Source organism: Ipomoea triloba, chromosome 3 (genome assembly GCF_003576645.1).
Source record: "Ipomoea triloba cultivar NCNSP0323 chromosome 3, ASM357664v1".
Lineage (NCBI taxonomy): Eukaryota > Viridiplantae > Streptophyta > Magnoliopsida > Solanales > Convolvulaceae > Ipomoea > Ipomoea triloba.
Window position 1 is genome coordinate 413,702 of NC_044918.1, and position 11,078 is coordinate 424,779.

At 42.7% G+C, this 11,078-nt stretch overlaps 2 protein-coding genes across 2 annotated transcripts; both read right to left on the reverse strand.

Annotated features, from left to right (window-relative positions):
• Positions 1–130: 130 nt before the first annotated feature.
• Positions 131–1,568, reverse strand: LOC116011979 (methyl-CpG-binding domain-containing protein 9-like). Its single transcript, XM_031251432.1, has 3 exons — positions 1,072–1,568; positions 203–433; positions 131–149 (listed from the first exon to the last, which is right to left on the reverse strand). The coding sequence occupies exons 1-3, from the start codon at positions 1,566–1,568 to the stop codon at positions 131–133; spliced, it is 747 nt and encodes a 248-aa protein (XP_031107292.1).
• A 2,826-nt stretch (positions 1,569–4,394) lies between these two features.
• Positions 4,395–10,131, reverse strand: LOC116011981. The gene is made up of 7 exons (XM_031251435.1): positions 9,157–10,131; positions 8,695–9,073; positions 7,515–8,611; positions 7,015–7,403; positions 5,238–5,595; positions 4,947–5,174; positions 4,395–4,850 (listed from the first exon to the last, which is right to left on the reverse strand). Exons 1-7 carry the CDS (start codon positions 10,129–10,131, stop codon positions 4,395–4,397), a joined length of 3,882 nt encoding a protein of 1,293 aa, XP_031107295.1.
• Positions 10,132–11,078: the final 947 nt, after the last annotated feature.

Sequence of the window (11,078 nt, forward strand, 5' to 3'; positions counted from 1 at the left end):
GGTTCCACATTGTGTAGGCATGTTAGTTGTGATTGATTTAAGATAACTAGCAACTTCTGAAACTGACCCTAATCTTTTCCCATCTGGAGCAACATAAACAGGACATAGCTCTCTAGTGGCTGAGTTATGCTCAAATTCCACATGCCAACCTTCCACAAGTACATGTTCTTCCTTTAGGTACTCTTTAAGGGCCAGAAAATACATCTCACTCAGATCCTTAGTTGATGATCCCATGGTTGTACTATTATTTTCACCTTTGAGGCCTTTCAAACAGGAATCTACAGCTCCCAAACTTGGGGGCACAAACTGGAGTTTTACAGTATCAGTTGCTTCCTGAGAGCCAAAACTGTTATTAAAATGCTGCAAGTTTGTAACTTCCACAGGTAGCCCGAATAGATTTCCACCAAAAGGATTATCACCTGGAATGTGCTTTCTAAGATCACAATAAATGTAACCAGTAGTTATCTAAAAACTTCTAACATATTGGGAAATATATTTAGCATATTATGTATCTCAAAGAAAGAAGCAACAGAATCAAACACTAAAGACTGATATTGAAAACATCAGAGGGAACTTCAAATGTAAGAAAGAATGTATGTTACCAACAGGTCAAATTGATCATCATTTCATCAAATCCAAATCTCAATCCAATGAGTACAGCCAATTTAGACTCAACTAAAACTTCATTTCAAACCAAATGCAAGTCCCAAAAAAAAAGTTTGGATTTTGGTTCAAGTATGAAAGTGCAGACAAAAAAATCATCATATTGGGGAAAAACATCTTTATGAAAGTTTGTCCAATAAATTAATACTCATCTCTCATGATCATAAAGAGCATATCAAATATACATCTACTTATTTCCAATACAAGTCCTGGAGTGTCAATTTAACATCAAAATGGCTAAAGAGATGAAGTTGTTAGGACCAAAGCATCAGTCTAAGAGGCACCACCAGAAAGTGTGTGCACACAACAGGAAAGTTTTAATGAATGGTCGTTTATAATATAACCACGTGCATTATGTAAGAATAAAGATATAAACAACAGTTCCACTACACACCAAAAAACACTAACCTGAAGAGCAATGAATCCTTGCAGCCCTGACCTTCCCCTTCACTCCTAGGCGTTCCAGTTATATCCACAACAGAATCAGTATCTACGCGCCTCCTTTTGTTCCTCCATCCCAAATTCCACCGATTACTCCGCACTCCACAACCAGAGCACTTCCCGCATATCCACTCCTCCAACTCGATGGCCTCTCCCACCAGCATTCCCAAGCAACCGACATGAAATCCACGTTCACAGCCATCACATACAACCACACAACCCTCGGCTTCGGGGCGCCCACATGCCTCACACGCTGAACCGTTCAACTTCCGGGGAAGCTCCGCCGGAGCGCCAGAAGGCAGCTTGGTGCTTGTGTGGAAGCTCCTAACTAACTTCTCGGCGCTAATAGCCATATTCATATTTTCATCAGTGGAGGCAGAAGCCGTGAATACTCCATTGTGATCGATTGCGACATCAGAGCCCGTTGTCTCCGAGTTCGAACGAGGCGAGTCGCCGAGTTCCATTGAGTCCATCATGCATCTGTCAGCTCTGCAGCAACAAAGTTACGATCGAACGGGAAACGATACGAAAAAAAAAAAAAGATCGAAACTTTGGGATGACGTCTACAGTATTTCTACGGTATTCATGTGTGCGGGAAAGGGAGGGAATTGGAGGAGTTCGTTACGCTTTCTTTACAAGAAACCGCCCGAGACTGCGTAACTGCGAGTCCGCATCAATTTATATGTCTTGGGAGGCTTTGTAAAAGCCCAACTCCATCAGTTTTTGGGCCCGGGTAAGTAGCATTGTCTTATATCTTGGGACAAAAATGACTTCGAACTTTAGCTGAAAAATCAATTAGCTCCCTAAACTTTTTTACCGTGCAATTACACACATCAACATTTTTTTATGCAATGAAGCCCAAAAACCAGTGAATGACCTGTTATTACGTGTCATTAGGTTTCAGGCAATTTTTGGCTAATTTTCAGGCAAAAAAGTGATCGGCAACCGTCATTAGGTTTCAGGCAACTTTTCGACTAATTTTCAGGCAAAAAAGTGATCGGCAACCGTCATTAAGTTTCAGGCAACTTTTCAACTAATTTTCAGGCAAAAAAGTGATCGGCGACCGTCATTAGGTTTCAGGCAACTTTTCGGCTAATTTTCAGGCAAAAAAAGTGGTCGGCAACAGTCATTAGGTTTCAGACAACTTTTCGGCTAATTTTCAGGCAAAAAAATTTATCGGCAACCGTCATTAGGTTTCAGGTAAGTTTTCAGCTAATTTTCAGGCAAAAAAAGTGATCGACAACCGTCATTAGGTTTCAGGCAACTTTTCGGCTAATTTTCAGGCAAAAAAAAAAAAAAAAAGATCGGCAACCGTCATTAGGTTTCAGGCAATTTTTGGCTAATTTTCAGGCAAAAAAGTGATCGGCGACCGTCATTAGGTTTCAGGCAATTTTTGGCTAATTTTCAGGCAAAAAAGTGATCGGCGACCGTCATTAGGTTTCAGGCAATTTTTGGCTAATTTTCAGGCAAAAAAGTGATCGGCGACCGTCATTAGGTTTCAGGCAATTTTTGGCTAATTTTCAGGCAAAAAAGTGATCGGCGACCGTCATTAGGTTTCAGGCAATTTTTGGCTAATTTTCAGGCAAAAAAGTGATCGGCGACCGTCATTAGGTTTCAGGCAATTTTTGGCTAATTTTCAGGCAAAAAAGTGATCGGCGACCGTCATTAGGTTTCAGGCAATTTTTGGCTAATTTTCAGGCAAAAAAGTGATCGGCGACCGTCATTAGGTTTCAGGCAATTTTTGGCTAATTTTCAGGCAAAAAAGTGATCGGCGACCGTCATTAGGTTTCAGGCAATTTTTGGCTAATTTTCAGGCAAAAAAGTGATCGGCGACCGTCATTAGGTTTCAGGCAATTTTTGGCTAATTTTCAGGCAAAAAAGTGATCGGCGACCGTCATTAGGTTTCAGGCAATTTTTGGCTAATTTTCAGGCAAAAAAGTGATCGGCGACCGTCATTAGGTTTCAGGCAATTTTTGGCTAATTTTCAGGCAAAAAAGTGATCGGCGACCGTCATTAGGTTTCAGGCAATTTTTGGCTAATTTTCAGGCAAAAAAGTGATCGGCGACCGTCATTAGGTTTCAGGCAATTTTTGGCTAATTTTCAGGCAAAAAAGTGATCGGCGACCGTCATTAGGTTTCAGGCAATTTTTGGCTAATTTTCAGGCAAAAAAGTGATCGGCGACCGTCATTAGGTTTCAGGCAATTTTTGGCTAATTTTCAGGCAAAAAAAAAAAAAAAAAAGATCGGCAACCGTCATTAGGTTTCAAGCACCTTTTCGGCTAATTTTTAGGCAAAAAATTTGATCGCCGATCACTTTTTTGGTAACCGTTTAAACTTTTCATCGATCTATGGTTGTGATAGAGAAATCTAAAGAACTTAATAAAAGAAAGGAAAGGACAAAACCTGATCGGAACTAGATTGGTAGCCAAATCCACCGCTTAACACCAGAAATCGACGAACAGAGAGATCGAATCCACCAAGTTGGTTGTCTAGGGTTTTTGTGCCTGCGAACCCAGTCCAAGTCCAATGGAGTCTCGCCGTAAACAACCACGAAGAGAAGAGAGATCGAATCCGCTATATAGCGACGAATTTAAAAGTCCGCCGCTAAAATGTAACAAATAAAATTAATAACATTTTCAAAGCCAACACGCAAAAATAAATATTAAAAAAAAAACATGAAATGCACGCAAGACGCTCAATAGTCGCACGCTTCTAGCCGGGAAACACTTTCCTTCAATTTTGTTTACTTGGGGTTAAAAAATATCAATATAGTGTGTTATTCTTTTAAAATAACAAACTTATTGGTTTAGAAAAAATTAAAAACTTTTTTTTAGATGCCTATGAAGATAACATCTTTTTTTTTTTTTTTTTGAAAAACCAGAACAGAAGCTTCATTAAATCATAGCCGAGTGAATACAGACCACACCCGACAAACAGCGTGGAAGGTAATCAAACATCTCAAACAACTCATGATCCACTAAAGAAAGAGAATGCTTGGCAATAACATGAGCCGGCATATTAAACTTACGATTAACAAAAACAAAAAATGCAGATTCAAACTGTTGTAACAGGCCTTGAATTTCAGCAATTAAACCACCAAAGGGAGTACAATTGCCACCTTTCTGCACCGCAAGCGTGACAACCTGGGCATCTGTCTCAATAATCACACGCCGCCATCCCATTTTCTTCAGCCAGCTCAGAGCCTCTCGGGCACCCATAGCCTCCGCTTCCCGAACAGAAAACAAGCCATCAATATTTCGCATAGCAACTCCTTGAATGACTCCTACGGCATCACGAACCACCCAACCGAAACCCATTCTTCTGTTTGCGAAGTCCATGGCTACGTCCCAGCTGAGCCTGCATTGCCATCTTCTCTCCAACTTCGAACATCCCAGCTGCCTTCTCTCTCTTGGGTATATCATCCCCCTCAGTGTACCAGTAAGTATTGTTAGAGATGATCCTTTCAATCAACTGCTCTCCAGCTGCCGGTCCCATATCAATAAAAACACCCCCAAAGGATGAGGTATCTAGAATAATCTTTGACCGGTTAGACAATCCCTCATAGAATGAGGACATAAAATCACCTGGGGTCATCAAATTCTTCGGGCACTGCCTCCTCAATTCTTTAAATCTCGTCCAAGCCTCAGGAAGATCTTCATTGCCAAACTGCTGAAAATTCTGAATTTGCTTCTTTAATTTGGCAGCCTTTGAAGGAGGACAGTACTCTTGCATAAAAGCCTTGTGGAGCTGTTCCCATGTAATGAAATGGTTGGCTGGAAAGGAATTCAACCAACGATGTGCTTGATCTCTCAGGGAAAAAGGAAACAGTCTCAGCTTGATTGCCTCACTAGGAACACCATTCATCTTGATGGTCTGACAGATACGGTCAAAATGAACTATGTGGGTTTTCGGGTCCTCAACCCGAGATCCTCCAAATTGATTATTTTGGACCATCTGAATGAGCTGAGTCTTCAACTCAAAATTATTTGCCTCAATTCCTGGGTACACAATGCAATCTTCTTCAGTGAACTCAGGAGCTAAATGGGCTGCCATTGGTTCTGCTTGTGGGACCTGCTAGGCAAACTGCTGGAACAGGTTGGGATTCATCTAATGGAGAAGATTTTGCATCCCAACCCCATAGCCTGGTTGCTGGTACATAGGCTGTTGCTGCATGAATTGGGCACCCAATCCTCCCCCAACATTGATATTTGGGTTTGGATCAGCCATGTAGTTCTGTGCCTGATCCTGAACATTTGGAATTTGGGGATCAGCACGAGCTCCAGAGTTGTCCCCAACTGTCTCTCTCTGCCTCGGGTGCTGTGCGTTGGCACCAGTATGGGCTGGCTGCCTAGTATTGCTACTGTCTCCGGCCTCCATGTCTACTTCGAAGTCCTGGAACTCTCGAAGCCAATCACGTAACACCTTCTTCTCCCTCCTTAATTTCCTCTCAAGATTTAGATCGTAGGGACGAACATTCGTGCTCCCTTTCGATCTAGTGTGCATAAAAGGAGGGTAACCTGCTGTCGAACACAACCACAAACACTCTTGGAAGGAACTAGTTATGGGTTAGTGCAAATAAATTATTTTTTTTCGAATAAAGAATAAAACAAAAATAAAACTTGATCTCCTAAAATTCACTAACTCTAATGCTAGTAAGAAATTAATCACACAATCAAAACCAAATAAACCAATCCCCGGCAACGGCGCCAAAATGTGATGAGCACAAATGATGAGTGTAAAAAGGGTGTAATGTCGTTCCGCTGAGGATTGGTGTTATGGCACGAAACTGTGTGAATTACCAGGCACTAGAGTATATGAATTTATAGAATCCAAGTAACAAAGACTGAATGATGTGGAATAAAAGAAAGCAATTGACTAAGGTGAAAACTATATGATAAAGGTATGGGCCAGATTAGGGGATTGTAATCTTGATGTTCCAACCAACTCAGGATTAGGGAAAGAATAATTAACCAAGGGATTTATGGGCAATGCACTGAAGAATTCAAGTCAGCTACTTTCGTAATCAATAACAAGAATTAGGCTACAATTGCCCCACTGTCGTGATGCATCAATTATAACCTTAAACACCTAAGCATTGTAAGCCCCCAAAATTACATCTACTTTCATAGCAGGAAAATTAGGTTGAAATTGGTAAGGCTCGAGGTCTCCATCCAACTTTCGTTGTAATGAATCACTCTCCTAGACTAGCAATTAATTGTGGCCATCAATCAATAACAAGTAGAAAGAAATCCCCAAATCAACATAAACCCTAGGTAAAAGATTCAATCCCTTTATGCAATTAATTACCAATTGAACATCAAGATTAACAATGGATCCCTAATCCAAACCCATAAACGAACTACTCCCGCATGATGGGAGTAAACAAAACAAAGCAATAATTAATAACCATAAACATTGCAAGAAAGTAATAAAGGAATAAGAGAACTTAACTGATAAAGAACAAATCCAATCTTCAATCTTTGATTCCAATCTTGAAATAAAATAATCTAATGTAAAACTAGTCTAAATTATGCTGGGGAAATATAAACTAAAAGCTAGGGTTCAGAACTCTGTAGGGGAACCTCCTTCAATTGTAGAGAATAAGTAGAATATATAGGAGGTAGATGGGCATTGGCCCATTAGGCAGCTTCCAATTCTTTTCCAACTTGTATTCTTCCTTGTAATTCCCTTTTCTTCCAGAACTTGTCCAAAATGTTCCAATATTCTTCCTTTGTTGTTCCTTGTAGATAATTCAGCACTTGGACAGTATAACACACAAACAATTCCCAATTTCACTAGGATACAGAAAATAACCTTCAAAACAACTAGAATAAGGGGTGAATAATTGTACAAAATAGCAGATATCAGAGGGGACCACTGGGTTTGAACTGCTGGTGTAGCACATTGATACCTCAATCCCTTACACTTATCCGAAACTGCCTTCCAGTTTTCCACAAACCCAAAAGCATAACGTAATAGAGAGGCGGGATCTCGAGAATGGTTATTCCACACCATATCATTTCGGTTTTCCCAAATAGCCCAACAAACTACCACCACTCTCTCACACATCTCCCTAGACAATACCATCCACATTTCCCCAACCCAACTCTGGATTGAGTCCACAAACCCCAGCCCCCAGTCATGACCCAAAATCCTCCAACACTCATGCGCAAAACTACAATTTGCAAAGATATGGATTGCAGTCTCGGCCTCATTACCGCACAAAGGACACAAAGGATCACACCGCACCTGTTTAATAACCAAAGCGTCTTTAGTTGGGAGTTTCATATTGCATAAAGCCTAGAAAAAACATTTCAACTTTGGTGGCAATTTCAACTTCCAGACCCCAGTCCACCCATAACTCCCATCATCCACACACATACCCTTAGCTAAATGATACGCACTACGTACCGAATACACTCCATTCTCCTCCCCCTTCCAGAATAAAGAATCCTGCATAGGCAATGCGAAAGTAGGAAGACTCAAAATAAGAGAACTATCCCTTGGGCAAAAGATATCCCGCACCAAATCCCCATCCCATGATGTCGAGTCAGTAGAAAATAGAGATTTAACAAAAGACCTATTTAGATAAGGCGGCTCAGGAGTAGGCACAAAAGGATTATCACAATCAGGCAGCCACGGATCCCCCCACACTCTCACCCTTTCCCCATCCCCTATCCTCCACCGAACCCCTTCCCTCACCAACCCCTGGGTTTCACGAATATTGGACCAAACAAAGGAAGGATTTGACCCCGAATTCGCCTCTAGAAAAGAACATCGAGGGAAATAACGGGCTTTGAAAACTCGAGACACAAGAGCATCAGGCTCATATAAGAATTTCCATCCCTGTTTACCCAACATAGCAATATTCATCTCCCTCACTCGTCGAAAACCCATACCCCCAAAAACCTTTGGGCGACATAAATCAGCCCACGTACTCCACCGAATACCAGACCTACTATTCTCACAACCCCACCAAAATGAGTTCATGAGTTTCTCAATCTCATCACATAACCCTCTTGGAAAGAGGAACACATTCATCGCATAGTTCGGGATAGACTGAAGCACGGTTTTAAGCAGGACCTCCCGACCCCCTCTTGATAAGAAACGATTACCCCAATGGAGAATCCTTCCTCTCACTTTTTCCCTAACAAACCCCAAAATTTCCCGCTTACGACGACCCACATACCCCGGAAGCCCAAGATAACTCCCCCTAGTATGTTGTTCGTGAACTCCCAAGATGGCACAAACAGCCTCCTTATCCTCCCTATCCACATTGTTACCAAAGGTTATGGCAGATTTCCCCATATTAATCTTCTGCCCACTAGCACTACCATATTCACGAAGAATCTCCTTTACACAGCCAACCTCGAGATTGTTTGCCCGAAAGAAGAACAAACAATCATCTGCGAAAAAAAGATGAGAAATTGTAGGAGCCTCCCTAGCCACACTAACCCCATGCAAACCACCATCTTCCTCACTCACCCACAACATCTCACTCAGACTTTCTGCCACAATGATAAAGAGACAAGGTGACAAAGGATCCCCTTGCCTTAAACCCCTAGAAGGAATTATAGGCCCCACTCTTTACTCTCAACCAAAACATTATATCGCACTGTAGAAACACATTCAGTCATGAGATGCACCCACCGCTCACTAAAACCCATCTGTAACATAACTCTTCCCAGAAAACCCAATTCCACCCGGTCATAAGCTTTAGTCATATCTACTTTTAAATCCCCATAGCCCCCAATTCCCCTTTTCATCCGATACATAGAATGAACGGACTCAAAAGCAATAAGGACATTGTCCACAATCGACCGTCCCGGAATAAAAGCAGACTGCGCACTAGAAATTACAGACTGCAATACCTCCCGGAGCCTATTAGCTAAGACTTTTGCTAAGATACGATATACAACATTACAAAGCGAAATAGGGCGAAAGTCAGTCATACTATCAGGCTGTTTTTTCTTAGGTACAAGAACAATATGGGTGTCATTTATACATTCAGGGAAAACACCAGTATGAAAAAAGATTGGCAGAAGAGAACTACCTCACCGCCCACAATAGCCCAATGTGTTTGGAAGAATGCTGGAGACAACCCATCAGGCCCTGGGGACTTGTCTGGATGCATAGCAAAAACAGCTGCCTTAACCTCCTCCTCCGTGATTTTTCGCAATAAAATATCATTCTGGCAGCTCGAGACACGATTTCGAACACAAGCTAATACAGGCCAATCATCTCTCTCCTCCGTATGAAACAGATTTTGGAAATAATCGACCATAATATTCGCTTTGCCCTCCTCATCCGAGACCAGTGTACCATTAGAATTTCGCAAAGCATTTATGCGATTTCTCCGCCGGCGGCCATTAACAGAGGAGTGAAAGAAGCGTGTATTGCTATCCCCTCCTTCATACCATAATTCCTTTGCCCTCTGTCTCCACCGGTCACTTTGCGATTGAACCAAAGAAAGATATCGTTTCTGAACCAGAATAAACTCCCTGGCTCCCGCGTCATCACTTCTCCGCCGCAATACAATAAGACGGTTCCTGCACCAATTCAACTCTCCTAACTCCCCCTTATTCCTCCCTCGTCCCCAACCCCAAATTTCTTTACCACACAACCCCAATTTGTCTCCGATCGAAAGGGAAGAAAACTGATGCCACACCCTTTCCACAATTCCCTTACACTCTGGTAATTTACCCCAAGCATTTTCATACCTAGGGCGACGAACATAAGACGTTCTACAAGCCTTTTGAGTAACCAAATGAATAGGCATATGATCACTGCACCCTCCCTCAACTGACCAAGCCCTAGCGCCCGGGAACATATCACGCCATGAACCAGAGACCAGCACCCTATCTAACTTTTCACGCACCCAATTACCAGTTCCTCTCCCCCGTTCCCAGGTGAACTGACACCCGTGAAACGCAAAATCACTCAACCCGCTACCTCTCACCGCCTCACAAAACCCCTTCCGTAACCACTCAGGGTGTGGCACCCGCCCCACCTTCTCCTCCTCCGTCATGATATCATTAAAATCACCCAGTAATACCCAAGGCAAATCATTCAGAGCAGATAAATACCTCAGTAATTCCCAAGAGTATCGTCGGCGAGAACGCTCCGGATGGCCATAGTACCCCGTAAATCGCCATTTAGGAGCCAACCCACCAGGCGTGACCACCGTGTCTATGTAGTGATTTGAATATCCGACCACCTCCACGTCAACCCCTCCATTCCATAAAAGGCTAACCCACCGCTATGACCGACAACTGGAACCGTAAAACAATTCGCGTAGTTTAACCGCACTCGAACATAATCCATTCTGCTAGTGTTGCAAAGAGTCTCAGATAAAAATAAAACATCGGGTTTCTTTTGAAGGACGAAACCCAATAGAACTTGAACTGTCAGTGGGTTTCCAAGCCCACGACAGTTCCAACTAAACCAACTCATTGGGCTCGGTGGGCCTGGGATCCAGAGGGCCCACCTCAACAGAACTATTCAACATAGTCTCTTCAACCACCATTGGGCTTCCCCACTCACCCGGCCCACAACCTCCATCACCCATTCTTTTCCTCTTTTGATCCACATAAACAACTCCTTCATAATTATTCATCGCATTTAAGGCTCTCTCACTCACCACCTCTCCCTCCTGCACAATATTCTCACGTAACGGTCGATCGTTAAGACCCTCATTCATGACTGGCTCATCATGAGCAGCCGTTACAATAGGCAATTTATTGTCCGCCGGCTCATCCAAGACTAGCCACTTATTCACCGGCGCCATACTTCCCCGCCGACCACCAGCTCGCATCCACGACCCAAAAGGCTTATCGCCCCCATACAGAGGTTTATCAACGGCCACTGGACAATACTTATCAGCATGCCCGATCACACCACATTCAAAACAAAACGAAGGAAGCCGCTCATACCGCAACTCGAGCCAAAACCACTCCCCACCTGGCTTTTTCTTCT

Bases quoted from the DNA above. Each gene is read 5' to 3' on its own strand.
- LOC116011981 (XM_031251435.1), bottom strand. From the start codon at position 10,131: ATGACGGAGGAGGAGAAGGTGGGGCGGGTGCCACACCCTGAGTGGTTA. The intron at 8,612-8,694 runs GTAAAGAGTGGG...TCATTGTGGCAG, and splicing joins ATATAATGTTTTGGTTGAGA to AAAGTCTGAGTGAGATGTTG. The intron at 4,851-4,946 runs GCAATCAAGCTG...ACATGGGAACAG, and splicing joins TGAATGGTGTTCCTAGTGAG to CTCCACAAGGCTTTTATGCA.
- LOC116011979 (XM_031251432.1), bottom strand. From the start codon at position 1,568: ATGGAACTCGGCGACTCGCCTCGTTCGAACTCGGAGACAACGGGCTCT. The intron at 434-1,071 runs GTTAGTGTTTTT...TTGTGATCTTAG, and splicing joins AAGGATTCATTGCTCTTCAG to AAAGCACATTCCAGGTGATA.